The 26,631-nt window shown below is 47.6% G+C and overlaps 1 protein-coding gene across 3 annotated transcripts in view; it reads left to right on the top strand.

Moving 5' to 3' along the window:
- The window catches only part of GALT (galactose-1-phosphate uridylyltransferase), a 784,930-nt gene that overhangs the window by 496,758 nt on the left and 261,541 nt on the right, over positions 1-26,631 (top strand). For all 3 annotated transcript variants that reach the window (XM_069626827.1, XM_069626825.1, XM_069626826.1), the window contains exons 7-8: positions 5,994-6,116; positions 6,392-6,524. In XM_069626827.1, coding sequence (XP_069482928.1) covers positions 5,994-6,116; positions 6,392-6,524 — 256 coding nt within the window. The remainder of the gene's footprint in view (positions 1-5,993; positions 6,117-6,391; positions 6,525-26,631) is intronic.

Genomic DNA, 26,631 nt, shown 5'->3' with positions numbered 1-26,631 from the left:
CAGATTGTCTGAGTCCCAGGAGTTTATTAGTTTCTAAGTAATCTTGAATCTGTAGCTAGGCTGCCCGATCAAGTATTTTTAGCAAGAAAGGTACTGTGGTGATTGGCCTGTAGTTCGAGGGGATGTTGGCATCAAAGGACGTTTCTTTTAGGAGTGTGAAGACCCAGGCATCCTTAAGGTTATAAGGGACAATCCCCGCGTTGAAGGAGGAGTTTATGAATGCAGTGATGAACGGCGCTAAATTATGGGAGGCCTCCTTGATAATATTGGCAGGGCAGGCGTCGCCTTGACAATTAGAGGGTTTAAGGTTGTTAATTATATTTTCCACTTCAGCGGTAGTGAGGGGTATGAAGTTGAATGGTTTGAGGGCATGGTGGTTGTAGTTTAGACTAGGCTGGTGAGAGGTACTTTGTGGATCAATCATCAGGCTGACTTGTTATTCATTTGGGTTTGAAGAGTGGAGATTTTGCCAAGAAGTGCCTTTTGTATATTGGCGCCGCAAGTACTATCTTTGACAAAGGTGTCAGGGGGGAAGGCTGGGAATTCCATTTATTTTAGTATTAGGAATAGCTCTTTGGTGTTAGATTTGGCTTGTTCAATACGCTTGTTGTATGTATCTTTTTTATCCTGAAGTATCGCGTCTTTATAGTTCGGGGTGGCTAGTACTAGACTAGCTTTGTTCAAATCATTCGGGTTACTTTTCCATCGTGCCTCTAGGTTACGTTTCTCTTTGTGTAGGGCTCTCAGTTGAGGTGTGAACCAGGAGTTGAGGTGGGCCCAAGGTTTAGGTGTCCTTAGTTTAATAGGAGCGATTAGATCTAGTGCTTTTAGTATAGTCTGGTTATACAAATCTACCAAAGCAGTGGGATCTGTGCAGGTGGTGGCGTGTTCATTAAGGATAGGGAGGATAAGTGGTAGGAGTTTTTCGCATGTTATGTCTCTCTTGTATCTGATCGAGGTGGCAGGTGCCATGTCGGGGTCTGTCTGGGTAGTTTTGGCAGAGATACTAAATGTGATTAGATGGTGGTCTGTCCAGATACATGGTTGGTTCGAATCCATGTTCAGTTTGCAATTTAAACCAGAAATCCAGTCAAGGATTCTGCCCTTGGAATGCGTAGGCTCATTAATGTGTTGTGAAAAGCCTAAACTGGTGAGTAAGTTGTTAATGTCGTGTGCTGCAGAGTCCTTGTGGTCTTGTAACCCCAGATTGAAGTCGCCTTGAACAATGATTTGCAAATTAGATTTCATGTTGGTAGAGAGAATATGAGAAATATCTTCTGCAAATGTGGAGATGGAACTAGACTATATGGTATAGACTATGTTAAAGATATCCAGGTGAGAATTATGTAAGACCTAGAATGTACTCATCTGCAGCAAGGAAACATCATTCAAAGAACAGAAATGTGAGTAAGATTGTGCTGAGAATAAGCGTTTGGCAGATCTCATAGGGTCACTTTGATATCTTAATCTTCTTTCTACTGGTTAATGATAGTTAATTGTAACCACAGAATTCTGCAGTGTTTCAATTTTTCATTCCATTTTTAAATGTACTGTTTCTGTTCTCATTTACAGCGCTTTGGTGTAAAGAGCTATATAAAAGTTATATAAATACAAAAAAATACAAACAACATCTCAATGTGCAAGTATATTAAGACGCCTGAAGAAGGTAGGCCTTTTTGTGTGCTTGGCACACAATTTCTCAAACAGAAATATCATAAGTTATTTTCGAAGGGATTGTGTCCTCCGACGTATTCCTTATCTTGATAGATTACATTCCAGCTTGCTGGCCTCGTAAATTTTTTCAGTATAGGCGCTGCGCATCGACGTCCCTCGAGCTGGTGTCCCTCGATAGACAGCCTCCGTTTCGGCGCCAACGTCATCGTGCGTATAAATAGACTCCCGCAGCAGCCGTTGCTCAGTTCCATTTTTACGCGCTTCGTGGGCCTCGGAATCGTGTTGCTCAGTTCTTTCTTCAAGAAGATTCAACTTATTCTTTGAAGTTATCATCTTTATTCGATGGCTTCCTCATCCAAACTGTCAACCCCACGGTCCGGCTTCAAAAAGTGTTGTGATTGTGGGAACAAAATGTTGTTGACGGATCCTCACAGGAGTGGTGCCTGGGATCAGAGCATCACTGTTCGGAATGCGAGGACTGTATGTCCATGACGGCGAAAGCTTTGAAGGAGCGTAAGGGGAAGCTTGAAAGAGGTAAGACTCTTAAAACTTCTACTCCCTCGAAAGTGTCTTCGGCAGAGTCGAGACATTCGTCTCCTCGCTGTCACAGGAAACATACCCGTTCAAGGTCTCGAAGCGGTTCCCATCAGTCTTTGAGATAGAAACACTCTAAGAAGAGGCGTCGTAGATCTCCCTCTTCTTCGTCTTCTGTCTCCCCGGAAAGGGTCACCTTCCCCACGAAACCCAGCTTTCCAGCTAAGTAGGAGGAATTCCGTAAGAAAATGCTTAGCGTCTTCGAGAAAGTTACCTCGACCCCCTCGGAGACGGCTAAAGGTCAAAAACGCAGCGAGTCGTTGCACCCGGCGAAAGAAACTACCCGAGAGCGTCATGAACCCTCGAGTAAAGGCAGTAAATCCGCATCATCGACGGTGTCGTCGAAGGTTTCTTCGACTCATAAATCTGCGTCATCGACGCCTTTGTCGAAGGGTCCGTCGATGCATAAATCGGTTGCATCGACACCGTCTTTGACGCCTATGTCGACGCTGATAAAACAGACCTACAGCTGTCACTACATCTCAGACAGTACATGTGTCGAGGACCTCGACCATTACCTCGAAGATGCCGTCGACAACCTCGACGACTCCGTGCAGGATTCCTATCTTCTCGAGTACTTCGAGGCCTCTTCTAACTTTTTCGACGCCCTTCTCGGGTTTGTCGAAGCCTTTGACTTCCACGTCGACAACTTCGACGTTTTCTCAACCAGTGACAACCAATTTAGCCCCCTCTGCTCTAGAAATGGGTTTTAACCCATACCCTATGTCTGATTACTTTAAAGCTTTGTCCTCTATGTATGAGGAAGGGGAGTATTCCGACCATGAGAGACCTTTTGGTTTACAAAGGACCACAACACCTATACCAGAGGACTTTATCTCTGAAGAGAACAGATTAAAAGATCTTCAAGACTCTTTACATGAAGCAAGTGGTTTAGATACTTCTCCAGAAGTAGAGTTTGCTAAACCAGGCCCTGGGGAGCATGCCGAGACCCATTATAGGGTTCTGATGGCTACAATAATAGAATTCATGGGGTGGTCTATCCCTACAGCTTCTTTTCAGCAGGATGACCTTACTGACATTTTAGTTAAAGGTCCACAGGAAGATCCAGTTGTTCCTTTTCATACTGCTCTGCAAAGAAAGATCTCTGCTAATTGGAAAACCCCTGAAGTTATCCCTGCAGTTAACAAGAAACTATCTGCCAAATACAGGGTATCTGCTGCAGATCCTGAATACTTGAGCAAACATCCAACTCCAGAGAGTTTGGTTGTACAAGCAGCAACTTCATCAAATAGTAGATCTGCATCCCCTACTATTCCACAGGACAGGGACGATAAAAGGTTTGATGCTATGTCAAAAAAAGTATTTTCGGCATGTAGCATTTTTCGCTTAAATCTATTAACGCTGCTTGCAAGATTCAACCATACACTTTGGGAGAGTGCTTCATCTGCGGCTGACTGTCTCCCGGAAGGATAGGAAAGGGAAGCATTTTTAAACATCATCAAAGATGGGAAAGATGCAATGTGCGAGTCCCTTCAAACTGGCATTGATTCTGATGACAGTATCAGCAGGGCCATGGCGGCAAGTACCACAATCTGCAGATTTGCGTGGTTGCGGAAGTCTGATTTTGCTCCAGATGTACAAGCCAGACTTTTGAACATGCACTTTGACAGCACTTCTTTATTTGGTAAGAAGGCTGATGACAGCCTGGAGAAGTTACAAACATCCAAGGGAGCAGCAAAATCTCTTGGTGCTGCAATCCGACAGACTCCGAATTGCCCCTCAGGAACCTCCTGGAGGGGTAGGTCCTTTTGCTTTTACTCCGCATTCGGAAAAGGCAGAGGACCACCAGCTCAAAGGGGCCAGAAACGATTCACCCGTGGTGGACGGGGAAAAGGTACAAAAACCGCAGCAGCAGGTGCCGCTTTACCCTCGGCATCTGTGTCAGCCGCTTCTAAACCTCTCTGTGGTCTCCCCTCACAAGACACCAGTAGGGGGCAGGTTAACTCAACATCTGGCAGAATGGCAGGCTATTACGTCAGATGCTTGGGCATTGGAAACAGTGGCCCAAGGTTACTGCCTGCCCTTCCTACACACCCCTCAGTCATCCACTGGCGAACAACTCTTTGAAGTTTCCAGACATGCTCCTTATGCAGGAAATTGTGGACCTGCTAGAGAAAGGTGCCATAGAACCGGTACCTGTAGCGGAGAGGAACAAGGGTTGGTATTCCCCCTACTTCCTAGTACCAAAGAAGGACGGAGGACTGAGACCCATATTGGACTTGAGGGAATTGAACAAATTCCTCAGGAAAGACAAGTTCAAGATGGTAACCCTTTCTCAGATTCTCCAGGCCCTCCAGCTTCAGGATTGGTTGGTATCTCTGGACCTTCAGGATGCTTATTTCCATGTGCCAATCCATCTCAAACATAGGAAATACCTGAGGTTCACAATTGGCAACTTTCACTATCAATTTCGAGTTCTGGCATTTGGCCTGACCTCCGCCCCAAGGGTCTTCACCAAGCTAATGTCTGTAGTGGCTGTAAGTCTAAGGAGGGAAGGGATCCACGTCTTCCGATACCTAGACGATTGGTTGATCAGAGCAGTTTCTTCGGAACAAGCTCAGATCCAGCTAGATTATGTCTGCCACTTCCTTCACAAGCTGGGCTTCTCCCTCAACTTAAAGAAGTCTCAGATGATACCATCACAGAGACTCAAGTTCATTGGAGCAGTCCTGGACACTTCCCTGGGGAAAGCCTCGCCACCAGAGGTGAGGGCTCAGGATATTCTACAGATGGTCACCACGTTTCAAAATGCCCAACATCCACCAGCTTGATAATCGCAGGGCCAACCACGGTTGTGGATAAGATCCAATGGCGTTTGATTCCTGGCACACACCGAGGGGTTTCAGAGCTCCAAGGTGAGTGGTGGTGCCTGTTCCATGTCAAAGAATAACATCCTGACCACTTCTACAAAAGCAAATCATCCAACCACAAGTGCCAAGGAACTATTGTTGGGGAATTTTAACTCCACACTACTGTCTCTTTTTGATTGCAGCGTCTTAAGGAGGTGAGGGAAAAGGACAGTCTACAGTCCTTTAGAAAGCTTAATTTGTTTGTTACTTGGATCTTCTCACAACATTGCTTCAATTCTATCTCATCCCATAGCAATTGTTTAATTAAGGCCTGTGAACCTTGAAACTGTAGCCTTGTGTTGCTTCTTCATTTCCTGGCTGTAACACTAATCCTAACGTGGATACTCTAGTTCTCACTATTTTAGCTTTCCCCACTTGGGTGATGAAAGGGGAAACAAGTTCTGTTTTGCTCATCTGCACTGGTGATCCCTTGCAAGATGGAAGTTGGTTGGCGTACTCTCTGCGGTGGAGGTTTGTTTGTCTTGCAGCATTATATGATTTACTGTGCCACAGATCTGTGCCTTATCTGCTCTGCCTGAAGAATGAGATAATGTAGAAGTGCATATGATGTGGATGTTGTTTTCTTTTCATTTTCTGTTCAAATAGTAATTTTTTTTAATAGCCTTGTGTTTTCATTTGATCACTTGCAGCTCTGTTGCTAAGCCAGGAAAGAAAATATATAATTCTGATAGTCTGTGTTAGGCACAGAGGTTGGGTGGTGGCTAATGTCACATGGGATTTTCCAGTGATCAGTTTCAGGTTTTACCTTTCTACAAAGAATATGGACTTTTTACCGTTGTGTTTTTTGTATTAATCAGACGTGTGATCTCCCATCTACCTTTTTGCTGCATTTAGGTCTGGGCTAGCAACTATTTGCCCAATGAGGCCCAGATTGAAGACCGGACCCAGAAGAAGTATCTTCTGGAACACAAAGTGCCCATGTTGGTGGAGTATGGAACTTTGGAGGCTACTCAGAAGGTTAGTACTTAGTGACCAGTTAACGTATAAGGATGAATTGTTAAGGTGTGTAGGTGCGGGTGCACATAATAGCATTGCTATGTAAACCAAGTTAAATACTCAGTTGTCTACATATATGCTTGATAACTCTCCAACACACCAATCAATCGTGGCTTGTATCCATATGTAGGAGAATCTGGTAGAAATCAGGCTTAGCATTATACAAATACTTCAGTCTATTTCAGACCAATCTTAGATTACATTTTTAAATTGATTGCAGAATGTGTGTTTTTCAGGATCGTCTTGTTGTCGAAAATGAGGATTGGCTAGTTGTGGTCCCCTATTGGGCAGTTTGGCCTTTCCAGACCCTCCTACTACCCAGACGCCATGTGCTAAGGCTCCAGGACCTCACCCACAAGGAGCGAGACAGTACGTTTATTAATTTTACTAATTTTTTCAGTTTGTCTTTTACCTTAGAAGCAATTCTTTGCTAAATATAGTTAGTCAATCTGAGATTATCAAACAAGTCGTTTTATGCAGAACATATTTCCGGTCTCACCAGTTCAGCAAGTATGAGTGGTAAAGGGGTATGCAGAGTGGATGAAGGATTTCTGAAGCTTGGAAGATTGTGACGGGTCAGAAATTAGAGGTGGGCACAAGTTTATCATATTCTCAGAATCAGACATTTTATTTAACACAAAAAGGGTTGGAATAACTCCTTTCTAACCCTATCCTAAAAAAAGAGGTTCCCTGCCTAGGAAACTAAAACTAAGAATCAGTCTTTGTCAAGTAGTTCAACTTGGAAACGGTTCTTGTGTCCAAAACATCTGAACTGACCCTCACATTAGAAACAAACAATTAAGGGTGCAAGGAAATGTCTCTGATTTATGTATAGTGTTAAGTGCTTATAATTAAAATATAAAAATAAATCAAAATGTATCTTTCCAAGGAGAAACCCTTGGGTCCAGGGGATGGGTTCTCTTCCCCTGGATTATTAGGTAGGATGTAAAAGTGTCTATTTTAAACAATCATTTCTCTATTGCACAAAAATGTCTCTTTATCCAACAATTCCTTGAGGTTCTTAAACTGCCTTCTGGAAGTTCTGGTTCTGTCCGTAAGTTCCATAATATCCAACGATGGCTTTGTAGCAAAAGTATTTCTCTTGAATAATAGATTCTGTATATTGGATTCACGAGGTTCTTGGTCTGTAAACTTAAATAATTAGTTGAGCTCCTCCTTTACCAAAGATCCTCTTGCAGGGTTTTTAAACTTCCTGATATGTTCCCAGGCCAGATAATCATTCACAATATTGAAGTCTTGATATCATGTTCAAAAGCTTGGTGCATTTTCATATCAGAACTTCTTTCATGTACTTTTCAAATTCAAATGCTGGCATATTTGACTGTCAGTTATTTTATTTAGTTATCAAGCTTTCTTTTACAACTCTGGTGGATTACCTGGTAAACTTCCTTGCCAGGAATCCTCTCTGGGTTGTTTAGATCCCCTGATGTACTTCTTGCCCGGTTTCCTCCCACAGTGTTTCAAAACAAACGCTTAGTAGACTTAGCTGCCGGGATTTCCTTTATAAGTTCCTTCTGTGTTAGATTCCTGATCTACTGCTTTGTCAGGTAACCTTTCATGGGGCTCTTCAGATTCCCTGGTATTCTCCCCTGCCAGGTATGTTCCTCCGAATGTTCAAGTCTAGGCACAACTTTGGTGTATTGCCTGGTATACCGCCTGCCAGGAATCCTGTTCTGGGGTTTCACAGATACCCTGGTATATTTCCTTCCCAGGTATCTTCTACCCCTGCCCCCCCCCCCCCCACACACACACAAATCAGTTTCGTGGTGTCTTCTCTTTACCAAGAATTTTTTGCGGTTTCACTGTCTTTTGCAATATACCACATCAACATCTGCTTTGTTCTGTCGCCCCCACATTGACATCTCATGCGTAGGTATTTCTTGTCCTTTTGTTGTTTCACTTTCTCTGTTCAGTATTCAAATCTTTTCTCTTTCAAACATCGATTTAACTTTAGGGTTTGTCTGTGGTTAAATTACCTTTGAGCATTGTCCATAATATCAATCTCCCGTACTTCATTCACTTGATTATATGTTTGTTGGTACGCCCCACGATCCCCAATGGCTCTGGGCAGACTCACTGGTTGTTCTCATGCGTCTCCAACTTTTGGCGTACTAGTGCGATGAAGCTTCCCTTCTGGATTGGCCTCTGACAGGCTGCAGGCATCTTGCACGCTCTTCCTGTGGCTCCGCGCCTACTCGTCGGCTTGTCTCTGTGGCCTGGATCACAGAATGCTGTATCCCGGCACAACCGCACCTCCAAGAGCTCCGCTGTGTCTCTCAGTGGCCCCACTGTCCTTCCGGTAAGTCTACTGCACTTCTCCTTCTTTCGCGCCATGTCGGTGTGTGTAGCTCAGGTTTGCAAGCCGCCGCACGGAGGTGCCTGTCTTCCCACTGTTGTTTTTTCTCATTCACAGAGCTCCCCACCACTGCCTGCCTTGTTATTGCGAATTTCATTTTTAAAGGTCCAAGGCACGTTAATTCCCACAGAACAACTAGTCTGCACGTTAGTCTTTTGGCCTGACCTGGCATGCATCCACTCTTCCCACTTCTTCTTCGTCCCAGTACTTGAAGCTTTTTGGGAGTTGAGGTCCATAAATTTAAGTGGTCTTCTAAACTGTTGTTGTTCAAAAACCTTACATAAAGAAATGTCAGAAACAAACGATGTTTTAGGCGTATTGTAAATGTTTGAGGTATGCATGGAGTTTTGTCTAGAGTGACATAAAGGAAGGGATTTCTGATTTTCACAATAAGGCAGATTTGTAGGGTGACAATAATCCATCAGGAACTTGTGTATTATAAGGTCTTCATCAGGGACAAGGGTCCTCCCGGTAGCCGGTACAACATTCTTTTGTCACCAGGCTTTCTAACACCTGCTGTTTCAACGTGGAAAGAATAACGAAAACATTAAATTGATTTTTTTGGGGGGGTGGGAAAGGGCAGATAAGCGGTGGGGGGCTCGGGAATAGTTAAAAAAGGGTGGCTGAGGAGGGTTTGGGGAGTGGAAAAATAAAAAAAGAATTTGATGAACATTTTTGTTATTCTTCCCACATTGAAACAGGAGGCGTTAGAAAGCCTGTCGATGAAAGAACATGGAACCCCGGTAGCCATCCCCTCCATGTGATCTTCCCCCATATAACCACCCACACAGACAGGATCAGGTAGCGGCTGCCTGCTGGGCCTAGAGACCCAAGCTACTCCTCACTGATGAGGGCCAATGAGGCCAAACATTTTTGGGGATGCTTGTGGTCTCGTGCAGAGGGGATGCGACCGCGCAGTTCGGGCCGGATTGCTCCTTTTATGGTAGGACCAAGCCTGATTTGCATATGGTCTTTCCCTTTCTGTAATAGCTTGGCAGGCAAAACGATGGTCTGGAGGGTTGCCCAGAGCAATGCCAGAGGTTAGGATTAATTGTATACCTTCCAGCCATCACCTCTTTTGTTTTGCTGCTGTCCCATGGCTACATGGGTGGAGGTCACCACCAGGAAATCGGTGATGAGTTTGTCGGATTCATCACAAGATGCACCACCCTAGGCTAAGGTTTACTGTCAATGAGGAACTACAGCAGTTGTCGTGAATATTGAATCTGACCATGTACAATTTTGCAGGATAGGATATCCATCCTCCTGCGTGAGCCCTCAGCTTGCTGATTTAACTCTATTGCCGATTAATTTAGCAAATTATAAGGAAGAGGATAGGTACAATGCACCGTAAAAAGGCCCCTATTTTTCACTGGTAAATTTGGCTGTGATTGCTATTACTCAGACTAAATGTATTTTGTGAACTACATCAATAAACTACTGTTCCTATTTTTAATATTCTCTGGAACATAGCAGAGGACCACATTAAAAGTGAAGTGCTTAATTTATTGGAAGTTGTATACTCCATATAATATTGGAGGCCACAATGCAGTTTTCTGTGCCTCTTGGTGTGCGTCTTTGCTTCTGTGCAAGCGTTAAGCTTTCAGTTGTGGACACTTTAGAAGGTAGGTTGTGGTATGGAAGCTTCGAGGGAAGAATGTGCTGCAGAGGTACAATGCTGCAACATATAATTGTGAAAAGGAAGATTGAATAGTGGCTGTGACGATAACAACGAATAAGTCAAAATTGTACGATTACAGACAGGGTAAATGGGTGGGTATTTAAATCTTGATAAATTTACATTGCTTCAGATATAGTCTGTAGTAAATATGCTGTAGTAAAAAAAGCTATATTAAAAAATGTAAGTATCACAACTACAAGCTCTCTGCAGTCTCTTTTGTTCCACTACTGTTATTATTTTGTGGAAGATGCACCGCTCACAGTTATTTTTTCAAGCCATAGATTGGCCATGTGCATCTTAAGCTGCCTCTCTTTTATACATGTTCTTTCAGATACTCCTCCTAGGGGAAGTTCGCTCAGAAATGTTATTGGCTCAATCGATCAGGAATACATTGTGAGCATATATTAATCGATCGTAAAAATAAACTCCAATGTATCTTATCTTAGTTTTTCTCACATTTACACATGCAAAACTGATGGGTCGGGTACCGTCATCTTGTGCTAAACTTAGCTGCTGGTCCATCGCTCTAACTTCAAGTGCTCCCTGTGGCAGTAATTCAGATCACCCACCTGTCAAGCTGACATCACTAGTCAAAACGGTATGCTCCACCTGTTCTCATGGCATTCGTGGACAGCATAGCCAAACATACCCTGTCATCCATCACCCATGTCATAACGTTACATAACGCAAGACCAGGAAGATAAAGACTCACAATCCCACACCACGTGAACATTTTGTTTCTTTTCATAAAAGGAGAAAATAACGTATATTTTAAAGAAAATAGCAAAAGTCAGGAATATAACAAGTGCTTTATTTTTAACATAACGCTCAAAATAGAATATTACATCCACTTTTTTTTATAACTTTTGCCAATAAAATTGGGAGCTAGCAAACATTGCATGCTTCACATTTATTTCTATAACTATCAACTTCCATCAAATATTACCAATTGCGTTGGTCGGTCGATTAATCCCTGTATTTGCATTCTTTAGTCAAAGTTCAGTGTGATTAAATCTAATGTGCTTATGTTCCATCACCGTCGCACATGGTGTTCCATTAGTGAGAAGAAAGGAGTTGTTTCACTTTGAAATGCAACACCTTTGCATCTGCACATATTCAGGCCATGATGGCAGACATGCTTCGCCTTATTACTGCCATCGCAAAAGGACAGATTGCTGCATGATTATTGCCCTAGAATATTTATATTACAGGTGCGTTGTTGATGGTTATTGTCCAATTCTGGTTGAAAAACCCATCCACGATAAGATTGTATCCATGACAAAAGCACATCGACAGAACGTAGCTGTGCTATGTAAATTTCAGAATGCAAAAATAAATTTCGAATGGATTGTGTCCTCCCACGTATTCCTCATCTTAGATATATCCTTACCTTCAGCTTGCTGCAGCTTACTGCTTTGGAAAATGTTTTTCTTCTTTCCACCAGAGGGTGCTCCGCTCGGCCGCAGCGTTGATGTCCCTCGGCGGCACCTTCGAACTGTCATCGCCTGTATAAGAGCCTCGAGCACGCCCGCTGGCTTCAGTTCCGTTTTTCCGTTAGCTTCGCTTCAGATCGTTTCAAACAGCGCTTCAATCTTTTGTGAAAAGCTATGTTGTCTTCCTCGAACCCTTCCACACCGAAGACGGGATTTAAAAAATTTCTGAAATGTGGAAAGAAAATGTCACTGACTGATCCAGATAAAAATTGTCTTTGGTGCCTCGGTTCCGACCACAGAATTGAAGACTGTGGTTCGTGCTAGTCGATAACCCCAAAGCCTTGAAAGAACGCAGAGGTAAACTGGCGATGGGGGAGGGTTCATCGAAGTCTACTTCGAAAGGGAAAGACTCGGCCGAGTCTTCGAAAAAGTATCATAAAAAGCATAGGTCGAGGAGTAGATCGAGAAAGTCATCCAAAAAGACCAAGGAAAGACTGCATCGATCTCCCTCATCCTCCTCGACGTCATCGGAGGAGGTGATAGCATGCCCATCAAAGCATGACTCCCTGAGTAAATGGGAAGCCTTTTGAGTTTCCATGCTAAAAAATTTTGAGAATGCAGCCCAGACCCCCTCAAAAAAGGGGCTTTTGTGAGCAGGGGCATGGTCTTCTGGGCTAAAGAAGACCATGCTCCTGCTCACGAAAAACGTGACAGAGGGAGGTCCAAAACAAGAAAAGCTGATAAAAAGTCGTCAAGGGTGTCATCGAGGGACTCTTCTCGATCACCTCATGAAAAAGACCTTTCGGTGCATAAATCGAAGGTAGAAGGAAACAAAATTGCATCGAAACATCATACGCCATCGAAGTCGACATCAGCGCCATCGTAGACTTCGAAGGCCCTCGAGTCGAAAGGAAGCTACGTGGAGTTCACGTTCGCTAACTTAAAGCTCCTTCGACAGTTTCCGCAACTCCCTCGACGATTACATCAAGGTCATCGAAGGTTCCCTCGATGATGTCGAAGGATGTGGTTATGACATCGGCGCCACTGACGTTTACGTCGACGCCCAAGCCTTTTATAAGGGAAAAACCCACATTACCAGTAAAAGGTTTTTCAACCTGAGAATAGACATGACTTTTTCAGGACCATGTCATCTATCTATGAGGGAGAATCATCAGAAGAGGAAGAAGTCACCTCTGCTGGTGTTAAATTTGGCACAAGATCTGTTCCAGAGGAATGAATTAATCCTCAATCAAAAATTGAAGTTCTACAAGAATGTTTACAGACTGCAAGTGGTCTGGACACTTCTCCAGAGTACGAATTTGACAAGCCAGACCCATCATAGCAGGCTGATGCGGGTTACAGAAAACTCATGAATAGAGTTACAGAATTTATGGGGTGGGGTAAAAGTTCTCCAGTCTGTCAAGATGATGACATGACTGATATACTATCAGGAACTCCTCAACAGGACCCCATTCTCCCTTTTCACATTGCCTTGCAGAGAAGGGTTAGTTCTGCATGGGAACACCCTGAAGCCATACCGGCAGTAAATAAAACATTTGTGCCAAAATATAGACCTTGCAATTCTGATCCGGAATGCTTGAGCAAACGCCTAACTCCAGAAAGTATGGTAGTACAAACAGCCACTTCCACAAGAAATGCTGCATACCCTATAATCCCTCCAGATAGGGACGTTAAAAAGGTGGATGCATGGTCTAGGATGATTTTTACATCTGGAAGTTGTTAGGGAGAATTCTCTGTTAAGGATAATTTCCCAAACCTAGTGAGTCCCCCAGCAGCTTTGCTGGATTTTTGGGGTTTATTTTTTTCTACTTCTAAGAGTGAGACTCTTTTTCTCCCACTCTTAGACATGATTTGAGATATCCTTTGACTTTGTAATGTGTTTTATGGGTATGGGGTCTTTTACTCCATAGGGCTTCATGTGTTTTTGGTATGTGTGTTACACAGCACCCTCCGTGCCGTAACACAGGGGTGTCCTAGTGACCCCCAAACATAGACTCCGTACTCTGGGACTGACTACTGTCTCCCAGGGCATGTAAAGTCACCATTGGCTTTACTAGTCCTAAATTGTGAACAGAACCAGTACAAACGATCATATTGTGGGCATACTGGTAGGGGCAATTCGATTGCCCCTGGGTCTGTTGTTCGAGGGGGCACTGTCCAGGCCCCCCTGAGTGAGTTTTGGCTGGTGGCAGTGGATACTACTTTTTATATTCAACCGCGAATATATTCCTATGGGATTTTCCCATTGTTCGAGGCTAATACTTTTTAACATAGCCTCAAACATACCGCCAGTTTATTTTTTTAATATTAATTCACTGGTTGTTATTTTTTGCCAGAACTCAGTTCCAAAATGGCGTTTGTGTTCGCTTCTGTGACTCCAACCCAAGTCGAGCCCTTTGTTCCACTTTTTGGCGGGCTTCTCCACAGAAGCCTCCAAAAGTGGTGCCACTCTGTCTGGGTACCACAGGGGGTGTGGGAGGGGGATTAGGCACCCTGGACTGAGTTGCCTCGGCAACTCAAGTCACACTCTTGTATGATTGGCCCAGTGGTGAGCCGCCCGGCTCACCACTTAGCATGTTTGAGTGACAGCTAGGACTGATGAATAGGGGTTTTCTGCATAAAAGCAGGGGACTGGGACTTCAGACGTCGCCACAGGACCAAAGAATCCGAAGAGGGAGAAGCTGAGCCGACCTGCAACGACGACACCACCGGTGGAGCCCTGCTGAACCGACTCACCACTTCTTCCAACGACAGAGGAGATCTTCATCCCGAAGAGTCTTCTTCCTTTGACTGGTGGGGATAACCAGTTTGCCCGCCTTTTCGCCTTCCCGGATCATCTCGTGGCCGCCTTGCCTGTGCCAAGCACCCCGGCAACCGGGACACCACGTTTTTCCACTCCCGCGAATAAAAGGGTAGTACCTTTTAACCGGAGAACTCCGTGGCTGGTTTCTTCCATGGCAGTGCAACGACCTTCAGCTTTCCTCCACGTCGAGACCATCTCTTCCTCTGGACGATGCCGCGACTTGCACCCGCTGCCAGGAACAACTGCCGCTGGAGGATTCTCTCCACTTTCAAGGTACTGTGTCCGCCTGGCCTCCCTCGCAACGGTCTGTGTGGGGTGTCTCTTAAATCCTCAACTTACCACTTGGGTTGGCTCTAGGCTGGCTAACTGAACTTTTCTGAGCTGAACTGATTCCTTTTTAAACTTTCTGCAAGACTCTCCAAGCCTTTCAAACTGTGTGATCTTGGGCGCATTGATGTTCTACTCTCTCCAAGAGGGAGCCTGGCCTCTGAACTTTTTGATCACAAGTAGACTTTGACTTTCCTGCCTTGCTGAGTGCTTCTAAAGTATTGTGTTGTGTGCTGTTCCTAATTTCTGCCTTTTCCCTCCCTTTTTCTTAAACTTATTAGAGTGCCATCTTAAGTTAAGCGCTCACCTCTTTCTGGAAATAAGTGGTGTTAACTAAGACTTGTCTAATAAGAAATAACGGGTGTATAAATATTAATAGTGACTGTGTTTTTATACTTGCTTACAATAATAGTGCTAGAGTGTCTCAAAGTGTGTCTTTAAATAAATAATTATATACTTGATACCAAAGCTCTGGTCAGTGTTTGCTTGTGCTACTGTATTTTGGTACCCATCTTGTAAACTCTATATACTGTCTAACTCTTCTTGAGAGAAGTCTGGCTGCTCAGCCACAGCTACCAGGTAAATCTGGGTGTTACAGACTGCTACCAATTTGGTTTACTGCCAACACCTGTAGTCTTAAGCCTTTTGCAGTGGTCCCTAAGGGAACTGCACAGGTTTCTGCCTAACAGAAGTATGGCTTTGAAGTCTACTAATGTAACCTGTACCATGGCAAGGTTCACATATACCCTGCGGGACTGCATGTCAGCGGCAGCTGAACACATCCCGGAAGGTGAAGAGTGTGATGGCTTCCTAGCCATTATCAGGGATGGAAGGAGGCTTCGGGAGAATGCCTTCAATCAGGTTTGGACACAGCTGACAGTATCAGTAGGTCCATGACAACTAGCACGGTGCTACGTAGATTTGCGTGGCTAAGAAAGTCTGGTTTTGCTCTGGATGTGCAATCCAGGCTTCGAGGGGATTGGGTCCTCCGACGTATTCCATATCTATGACAGCTAATCACCACAGCTGTGCTGCTTCGGAAACTTTTCCGGCGTCTGCGTCCTGCGTCGATGACGTCGATGCGCCGACGTCGAGGACCTCCTCCGACGTCCGACGTCATCCGATGTGATAAGTAGGACGCACGACGCCTGTAGCCTCAGTTCCGTTTTTTCCGCGAACGTGTTGCTTCGTGTTTCTCTGTTCTAAGCCTCGACTCTTTGGAGTTCTGTTCTTTCTGGTTCTTCGAACCTGTTCGTTTGTGTATTTCTTCGACGATGTCTTCCACTGCGTCGTCAACCCCGCGTCCGGGCTTTAAGAAGAGCGGGGAGTGCGGGTCCAAGATGTCGGTGACTGACTCGCACGACGCCTGCCTCTGGTGCCTCGGGGAGGCCCACGACACGGATGACTGTATCGACTGCCTGTCGCTCACGTCCAAGGCCTTGCGCGAGCGTAAGAAGAAATTGTCGGTAGGTCGGGTGTCCAAGCCCCGGAAGTCGAAGTCGGCAGGGGTTTCGACTGATGATTCGAGGGGTGACTCTCCGCGTCATCATCGGAAGTCTCGTCGGTCTTCTTCTAGGAGTCGGTCTCGCCACTCCTCCGCCTCTTCGAGGCATTCTCAGAAGCGCCGACACCGGTCGCCTTCCAGGTCCTCTTCGGAGGACTCTGCCCGGCCCGTCGGTTACCCCTCTAGCCGTGCAACGCCGGAGGAATGGGCTTCCTTCGGGAAGAAGATGTTGGCGATTCTTGAGTCGCAGGGTACTCAACCGTCCGCGCCCCCGAGGGGGTCGGCCGTGTGAGGTCGAGAGCCACCGCTCGCAAGAGTGGTCGGCGCGAGTCACGGGAGAGGTCCCGTTCGGACAAGGAGGCTCGTTCTCGCCGTACCCGTTCGAGGTCCCGGTCCTCGACGCGATCGAGACCGTGTGCACCTGTGATGTCTTCGAGGAAGACATCGACGCCTGTGGCGTCGAGGGCGTCGACAGGCTTTCTCAAAGCTCCGGCTCCGAGGAAGTCGTTGAAGCCGTCGACGTTCAGGTCGTCGAGGGACACGCTCGGGGCTCCGGCTTCGAGGGCTGTGTCGACGCCACCGATACTGGAGGCGCTGCATCTGACGTCGACGCCGATTTCCTCGACGTCGACGCCGATCCTCTCGGCGCCGTTGCCGGTTTTCTCGACGGCGGCGCCGATTCGCTCGACGCCTTTTGTGTCGGAGGTGCCCCGTGTCTCGGGTGTACCCCCTGGGAAGGCTCTGGCTAAGAGCAAGCACTCTCGGGTGCCTTCTTTTCGCCACCTGGAATATATTTCAGAGGCGGATGAGGATTCTGATGGCCTGGTTCCTCGTCAGGTGCCAGATGACATTGTCTTGGGCCATAGTCAGTTTGACGATTTGAGGCAGTCTCTGCATGATGCCAGTGGACTGGACACCTCTCCGGAGGTGGAATTTTGTCGGCCTGAGCCTGGCTCCCATGCCGATCCCTCTTACCGGCGCCTTATGGCTAGGGTTTCTGAGTATCTGGGATGGTCTGCTCCCCCAGGGGAGTTTGTGCAGGATGACCTGACGGACATCCTTGATGTTGGTCCCCCAACTGACCCGGTACTGCCGTTCCATATGGCTTTACAGAGAAGGGTGGCGGCGGCTTGGACTGCTCCGGAGAGTCTCCCGGCGGTGGGCAAGTCCTTGTCGCGTAAATACCGTCCAGCCAGTAGCGACCCCTGCTACTTGACCAGGCACCCCACTCCTGAAAGTTTGGTGGTGCAGGCGGCCACGGCCCCGGCAAAGCAGGCGTCGTACCCTACCATCCCTCCTGATAGGGACGACAAGCGTTTTGATGGCTGGGCGAAGAAAGTGTTTTCTTCTGGTGGTATGGCGCTTCAGGCGGCCAACTCCATTTGTGCCTTGTCACGTTTCGCGCACACTCTGTGGAACTGTGTTGCGTTGGCGGCTGAACATATTCCCGAAGGGGTTGAACGGGATGGTTTCCTTGCTATGGTCCAGGATGGTAAGGATGCCATGTGTGAGTCCGTTCAGTCGGGTCTGGACTTGGCTGATTGCGTCAGTAGGTCCATGGCGGCGAGCACCGTGATACGCAGGTTTGCGTGGTTGCGGAAGTCGGGGTTTGCTCCTGATGTGCAATCCCGGCTCCTCAACATGCCCTTTGACGGTGAACACCTTTTTGGCAGCAAGGCTGACGAGAGCCTTGAGAGGTTGCAGACCTCAAAAGCTGCAGCGAAGTCGTTGGGCGCTGCAGTTCGCCAACCTCCGCCTTTTCGTCCTAGGGGACAGCAGTGGAGGGGTGGTTCCTTTCGCTATTACTCGTCCTTCAGTAAAGCGAGAGGGGCTGGCAGTCAAAGAGGCCAGCGCAGGGGTACCAGAGGTGGACGACAGGGTACCCGTGGTGCCAAGGCCGCTCGGGCAGTTGCCTCTTTGCCCCCAGGTAATGCCGCAGCCGCTCCTACTCAGTCATGAGGCCATGTCCCATGGTTCGCCGGTTGGGGGAAGGCTGGCGCAGCATCTTGTAGAGTGGCAAGCCATTACTTCAGATGTGTGGGTTCTGGAGATCATAGCCCACGGCTACTGGCTTCCCTTTCGGCACAGGCCTCGCGACAATCCACCGGGGAACCTCTCTTTGAAGTGTCCGGATCCGCTCCTTGCGCAGGAAATTCAAGCCCTGCTGGTGAAAGGCGCTATAGAACTGGTGCCTGTAGCGGAGAGGAACAAGGGATGGTATTCCCCTTATTTTTTGATTTCAAAGAAAGACGGGGATTGAGACCCATCATGGACTTGCGCGGTTTGAACAAACTCCTCAGGAAGGACAAGTTCAAGATGGTTACTCTCTCTCAAGTCCTCCAGGCCCTTCAGCTTCAGGACTGGTTGGTGTCACTCGACCTCCAGGATGCTTACTTCCATGTGCCGATCCATCCCAAGCATAAGAAGTTCCTGAGGTTTGCGGTTGGCGACTCGCACTTTCAGTTTCGGGTCCTGCCGTTCGGATTGACCTCCGCCCTGAGGGTCTTCACCAAGCTCATGGTGGTGGTGGCAGCGCATCTCAGGCAAGGGGGGATTCACGTCTACCCCTACCTGGACGATTGGTTGATCAGGGGGAGCTCTCCCGAGCAAGTCCTGGATCATCTGTCTGTCACCTGCCACTCCCTTCACAGGCTGGGCTTCTCCCTCAATTTAAAGAAGTCCCATTTGACGCCAACGCAGAGGCTCCAGTACATCGGAGCAGTGCTCGACACTTCCCTGGGGCAGTGTTTTCCTCCCCAGGTGAGGGCTCTTCACATTCAGCAGATGGTGCACAAGTTTCAGCATGCCCAGACGCTCCCAGCGTTCGAGTTCTTGAGGTTGCTCGGCCTCATGGCATCCTGCATTCTTCTGGTGCCAGAGGCTCGCCTGCGCATGAGATCTTTGCAGTGGGCACTCAAGATGCAATGGTCGCAGTCCTCCGGCAGGATGTCGGACCCTATTCAGATGCCGCCCTCGGTCGCCCAGGACCTTCTGTGGTGGGCCGTCGAAGGCAACTTGATGAAGGGGGCTCTGTTTTGGCTTCCCTGGCCGGAGGTGACGATCGTGACGGATGCATCCCTCACGGAATGGGGAGCTCATGCCAGCGGGCTGACAGTCAGCGGTCGTTGGTCTCCGTCGGAGTCCAGACTCCATATCAATCTGTTGGAGCTGAGGGCCGTCAGGCTAGCCCTGAAGGCTTTTCTGCCGACTGTGCGAGGGAGGAATGTCCTGATCCTGACGGACAACACGGTGGCCATGCACTACCTCAACAAAAAAGGGGGGGCAGGGTCACTTCCTCTGTGCAGGGAGGCGATGCAGCTCGAGTTCTGGGCCATCCAGCAGGAAGTTTCGGTCTCGGCAGTTCATCTGGCCGGAGTCGAAAACGTGACGGCGGACGCTCTGAGCAGGCAGGTCGCGATCTCTCACGAGTGGGAGTTGGCTCAGGAGATTCTCCTGGAGATCTTCGCCCTTTGGGGGACCCCTCAAGTGGATCTCTTCGCCTCCAGTGTCAACCGGAAGTGCGAGAGGTTCTGCTCGCGGGAATTTCCTCCAAAAGGAGCCTTAGGAGACGCGTTCGTGGTGGATTGGTCGTTCCCGCTGCTGTACGCGTTTCCTCCAGTCCCCGTCATCCCGCAAGTGCTGCGGAGGTTACGGAAGTTCGGTTCCCGGATGATCCTCATTGCTCCGGCGTGGGCTCGGAGGACGTGGTACCCGGACCTTCTCGACTTGTCCATCTGCCCTCCACGTCGTCTTCCCTACCGAGACGATCTGCTCTCACGGGAGGGGGGTCTGGTTCTCCATCCAGAGGTCAGATCCCTCAACCTTCACGCTTGGCTTCTGAAAGGTTGAGGTATAGGGATTGGGACCTCCCTGAAGACGTGATGGAGGTGTTGCTTTCGGCCCGAAGGCCAGCAACTAAGTCTCTGTACCGTTGCCGTTGGCGTAAGTTCTGCGACTGGTGCAGAGTTCGGAATGTGGATCCTTTTGCATGTGACATCCCCATGGTTCTGTCCTTTTTGCTTTCTTTGGCCCACAGGGGCTTGCAAGTGGGTACCATTAAAGGTTACCTGGCGGCGCTGTCCATCTTTAAGCGCTCGTCTGATGAGTGTTCTTACTTTAAGATCCCTTTAATTTCACAGTTTCTGAAAGGGCTCACTAATGTGTTCCCTCCGTCACCTTTCCTGGTGCCTGGTTGGGATTTAAACCTTGTTCTTGGGTTTCTTATGGGTGCTCCGTTTGAGCCTTTACATTCTTGCCCTTTGAGGCTGTTAACTCTGAAAACTGTGTTTTTAGTTGCGGTTACTTCCGCTCGCAGAGTGAGTGAGTTACAGGCACTTTCAGTTAAGCCACCCTTCACTGTTTTCCACAAGGACAGGGTTGTCCTTAGTGTTCGTCCTTCTTTTCTTCCGAAGGTAGTGACGGAATTTCATTTGGCCCAGAAGGTTGTTCTTCCGGCATTCTATCCTCCTCCGCATCCTGGTAAGGAAGAGGAGAGGCTCCATAGGCTTGATCCTAGGAGAGCTTTAAGCTTTTATGTTTCACGCATGTCCCGGGTCAGAGTGGACGATCAACTCTTTATTGGTTACGCTGGTAAGCGTTTGGGGCAAGCTGTGACGAAACAGACTTTGTCCCGCTGGATTATTTTGGCCATCTCGGAGTGTTACCGCTTGGCGGGTAAGGACCCACCGGCTGGCTTGCGGGCCCATTCTACCAGGGGTGTGGCTGCGTCTACTGCCCTGCAGAGGGGTGTTCCTATTCGCAACATCTGTGATGCAGCCACCTGGGCTTCAGTACATACATTTGTACGGCATTATTCCTTCGATTCCGTCAGTGGGCAGGATCTGGCCTTTGGCAAGGCGGTCCTTTGCTCTGCTATTTGATTGGCTATTATAAATTTTGTTTATAAATTTTTTCCCTCCTCCTTGCTCTGGTACTGCTTTGGGAGTCTGTCATAGATATGGAATACGTCGGAGGACCCAATCCCCTCGAAGAACAAGTTACTTTCTTACCTGGTAACGTTCTTTCGATGGGATGGTCCGACGACGTATTCCATATCGCTCCCGCCATGCCTTCCCCGCTGCAGAATTTCTTTTGCGATTGCAGCTTACGTTCCGCAAGGCTTTGTGCCTGACTGGCAGTTGACTTATGTCACACGTTCTGGGGGAAAAAACTACAACTGAGGCTACAGGCGTCGTGCGTCCTACTTATCACATCGGATGACGTCGGACGTCGGAGGAGGTCCTCGACGTCGGCGCATCGACGTCATCGACGCAGGACGCAGACGCCGGAAAAGTTTCCGAAGCAGCACAGCTGTGGTGATTACCTGTCATAGATATGGAATACGTCGTCGGACCATCCCATCGAAAGAACGTTACCAGGTAAGAAAGTAACTTGTTCTTCTTAATATGCCCTTTGACGGCTCGAGGTTGTTTGGCAGCAAAGCGGATGAAAGTTTGGAGAAGCTGCAGACCTCCAAAGCGGCGGCAAAATCTCTCAGTGCCGCTATAAGACAACCTCAGCAACACCCCTACACAGGCTCATCTTCCTGGAGGGGTCGTCCTTTTCGTTATTATTCCTCAATTGGTAGAGGAAGAGGGCAGGCCAGTCAGAGGGGTCAAAGAAAATTTTCTCGGTGCGAGGAAAAGGTGCTAGATCTGCCCCAGCAGCGGCATCTGTCCCTTCAACCGCTGCTGCAGCTGCCGCAAAACACTCTGCGGTTTTGACCCACAAGACCCCGGTGGGAGGCAGAATCTCACAACTTCTAGAAGAATAGCGGGGCATTACTTCAGATGCTTGGGCGCTGGAAAAAGTATCCCAAGGTTACTGCCTTCCTTTTCTAAAGAAACCTCAGAATCACCCCCCGGGATACAACTCTGTCAAACATCCGGATCCGCTCCTGTTGCAGGAAGTCTTAACCCTGCTACAGAAAGGTGCAATAGAACATTTACCTGTAGCGGAGAGGAACAAGGGTTGGTATCCCCCATATTTCCTCATCCCAAAGAAGGACGGAGGACTGAGACCCATTTTGGACTTGGGAAATTTGAACAAGTTCCTAAGGGAGGACAAGTTCAAGATTCAACTCCAGGATTGGTTGGTATCATTGGACCTTCAGGATGCTTACTTTGTTGTGCCAATCCATCTCAAGCACAGAAAGTACCTAAGGTTTGTGATTGGCAATTCTCACTATTAGTTTCGAGTTCTGCCATTCGGGTTAACCTCCGCCCCAATAGTTTTCACCAAGTTGATGGCGGTGGTGGCAGCGAGTCTCAGGAGATAGGGGATTCATGTCTACCCCTATCTGGACGATTGGATGATCAGAGCACGTTCCCCAGAGCAAGCCCAGGATCATCTGTCCAAGACTTGTCACTTCCTTCACAAACTAGGGTTATCTCTGAATTTAAAAAAGTCAAACATGATACCATCACAAAAACTCAAGTTTATGAGAGCAGTCCTGGATACTTGCTCGGGCAAAGCCTCGCCTCCCGAAGAGAGAGCTCACCACATTCTGCAGATGGTAACAAAATTCCAGAATGCCCAGTATCTTCCGGCCTTCGATTTTCTCAGGTTGCTCGGTCTGATTCCATTCTGCATTTTTCTGGTGCCAGAAGCCAGATTGAGAATGAGATCCCTTTAATGGGCTCTCAGAACTCAATGGTCTCAATTCTCAGGGGAAATGTCAGATCTGTTGCAGGTTCCAGCCAAAGGAGCACAGAATCTGCAATGGTGGGCTTGCAGACATCATGTCCTCGGAGGAGAATCTTTTTGGCAACCGTGGTCGGAGATAACAGTAGTGACGGACGCCTCACTCACGGAGTGAGGAGCCCATACCAACGATCTGACAATCAGCGGTCGTTGGTCTCCTTCGGAGTCCAAACTACACATCAACCTTTTGGAGGTCACTGCCGCTGTGCAGTGAGGCGATGCAACTCTGGTTCTGGGCAATACAAGAAGGGATCTCTCTATCGGCAATTAATCTAGCCGGAGAGCAAAACACAGCAACGGACACTCTGAGAAGGCAGAGTACAATCTCCCACAAGTGGGAGATAGCTCAGGAAGTCATTCAAGAGATCTTCACCCTTTGGGGAACCCCTCAAGTGGATCTGTTTGTGACCAGTACCAACCGGAATTGCGAGCAGTACTGCTCAAGGGAATTTCCCCCGAGAGGAGCTCTGGGGAACGCGTTTGTAGTGGACTTGGATTTTCCACTCCTGTATGCATTCCCTCCAATCCCTGTGATCCCTCAAGTAATAAGGAGGTTGAGAAAGTTCAGGAAAACCATGATCCTAATTGCCCCGGATTGGGCCAGGAGAACGTGGTACCCAAACCTTCTGGACATGTCCATCTGCCCTCCAATACGTCTTCCAAGAAGAGAGGATCTTCTCTCGCGAGAGGAAGGTCATGTTCTCCATCCGAAGGTCAACACACTCAACCTTCATGCATGGCTTCTGAGAGGGATTGTGTCTTTCCGGATGACGTGATGGAGAGTTTGCTTTCGGCCAGAAGACCAGCAACCAAATCTCTGTATCGGTGTCGTTGGAATAAGTTTAGTAACTGGTGCAGAGAAAAGAATGTGGACCCATTTCAATGTAATATTCCCACAATTTTATCTTTTCTGTTACATTTAGCTAATCTGGGGCTCCAGGTTGGTACGATAAAAGGATACTTAGCAGCGCTATCCATTTTTAAGCGCTCTTCAGAAGAAGAATTTTACTTCAAGATACCTTTTAATAATTAAATTCTTGAAAGGGTTAAACAATATATTTCCACCAATACCTATCCAGGTTCCAGTGTGGGATTTGAATTTAGTTCTAAAATTTCTCATATGTATTCCATTTGAGCCTTTACACTCTTGTCCGCTAAGGCTCCTTACTTTGAAAACAATACTCCTTGTAGCATTGACATCAGCCCGCAGGGTAATTGAGTTACAGGCGCTTTCTAGCGGTCCTCCTCACACTATTTTTTATAGGGACAAAGTAGTTCTTAGAGTTAAACCATCTTTTTTGCCAAAAATTGTTTCGGACTTTCATCTGTCACAGAAAATAACTTTACCTACTTTTTATCCTCCTCCTCATGCAAGCAAAGAAGAGCAGCGGCTACATAGACTAGATCCCAGAAGAGCTCTTAGTTTCTACATTTCAAGATTGGCAAAAATACGTCAATGTGATCAACTTTTTGTGGGGTACACTTGCGGTAAATAAATAAACATTATCTATATGGATAATTTTGGCTATAGCAGAATGTTATAGATTGGCTGGGAAAGAACCACCTGATGGATTGAGAGCTCATTCAACTAGGGGCATGGCAACTTCGACAGCACTACAAAGGGGTGTCCCTGTACAAGACATTTGTGCAGCAGCCACATGGTCATCCATGCATACCTTTATAAAACATTATGCTCCGGGCTCGACTTCTTCTCAAGGAAGTCTGTTTGCTAAATCTGTACTACATTCTGTACATGATTAGAAAAATTCTGTACTCCCACCTCCGAGACAAAACTGCTTTGGGAGTCTATCTAAGATGAGGAATACGTGGGAGGACACAATCCATTCGAAGAACAAATTACTTACCAGCTGTAACGTTCTTTCGATTGGATGTTCCTCCCACGTATTCCTTATCGACCCTCCCAACCAACCCCACAGTACAGTTTACGTGAATTACACTCTAAATTCTTTTAAGGCTTGGGTCAAAAGAGGCGCGCCATTAATTAAAATCCATTGACTACAATATACGAAAAAACAGAACTGAAGCCAGCGGGCGCGCTCGAGGCTTTTATAAAGGCGATGCTGTCAGTGTTCGAAGGGTGCCGTCGAGGGACATCGACACCGCGGCCTCGAGGGGAGTGCCCTCTGGTAGAAAGAAGAAAAAAAAATTCCGAAGTAGCAAGCTGCAGCAAGCTGAAGATAAGGATATTTCTCCAGCATGGGGTCTGGCATGGATTCACATGCTCATGAATATTCCCTGTCGTCAGGCTGGGAATCCTCGGTAAAGAAGAAAAATCAGTATCAGTTTCTTTTCTGATCTGTCTTTCTTAGTAGTAACCAATCACTGATCTCTGGGTCATACTGCCCACAGCCAATGACTGCCCTCTCCATAAGCCCCTCCCCTGGCAGCCATCCTCAGATTTGGTAGCACGTAAAGTGGCAGTAAGACCAAGTTTGCATGTGAATCCATGCCAGACCAATGCTGGAGAACAACAGTTACAGGTAAGTAACTTGTTCCTTCTCCAGCATGGGGTCTGGCATGGATTCACATGCTCATGAATACAAGAATACATAGCAGTACACACATGCACAACCACGGGAGGTGGCAAAGGCTCAACATTAAGCATTACATCAAACTCAACATTAAGCAAATCTTACCTCCTCACCAGGCTCACCTTAGGCGAACAGGTTGCGCAGTACTGCTTGATCGACCCCGGACTCCTCCCTGGAATCCCGATCGACGCAGTAGAATTTCATGAAGGTGTGCATCGACCTCCTCGTAGCAACCCTGCCGATGTCCAGCAAGGGCACACCAGATAGGAACGCCGTGGTAGCTGCGATCGCTCTGGTGGAATGGGCTCTCGGACAGCCAGGCAGCGGTCGGTTTGCCAACCGATGACAGTACATGATACAGCCGGAGAGCCATCTGGAAATGGAAGCCTTCGAGAGAGCCTTCCCCTGATTGACAGGTCCAAAGTTCACAAAGAGTTGTGACGTCTTCCGAAAACACTTCGTGCGGTCCACGTAGAACTTCAGCGCTCTAGCCACATCCAGCGAGTGCAAAGTCCTTTCAGCCGGCGACGAAGGCGGCGGGAAGAAAACAGGCAACACCAAGGGTTCGTTGAGGTGGAAGTCCGACGGCACCTTGGGCATGAAGGAGGGGTGCGTCCTGAGCACTACCCTCGTGTCGTGAAAAGTCAAGTACGGGGCCTTGCAGGAAAGGGCCTGGATCTCTCCCACCCGTCGTGCAGACGTGATGGCCACAAGAAACGCTGTTTTCCACGACAAGAACTTCAACGGAGCCGAGTGCAGAGGCTCGAACGGAGGTCCCATGAGCTTGGTCAGCACCACGTTGAGCTCCCACGCCGGGGCCGGAGCCTTCACCGGCGGGAACGATCTGAACAGTCCCTTCATGAACTCTTTCACCAGACGATGAGACCACAAGGACGTCCGCCCCGTGGTTCTGGTGTATCGGGAGATCGCAGCAAGATGAATCTTGATGGACGCGTGCGCCAGTCCAGCTTTGGCCAGCGTCAGTAGGTACGGCAGTACTTGGGGAGCCGTAATCCGTAGAGGGTTAATCTTCTGTGCGTGGCACCAGACAGAGAACCTCTTCCATTTGTGTCCGT

The sequence above is a fragment of the Ambystoma mexicanum genome, chromosome 6p, assembly GCF_040938575.1.
Source record: "Ambystoma mexicanum isolate Mex_15411 chromosome 6p, UKY_AmexF1_1, whole genome shotgun sequence".
In the NCBI taxonomy this organism is placed as follows: domain Eukaryota; kingdom Metazoa; phylum Chordata; class Amphibia; order Caudata; family Ambystomatidae; genus Ambystoma; species Ambystoma mexicanum.
The sequence above is the reverse complement of the archived record's forward strand: the minus strand, read 5'-3'. Positions and strand labels throughout refer to the sequence as shown.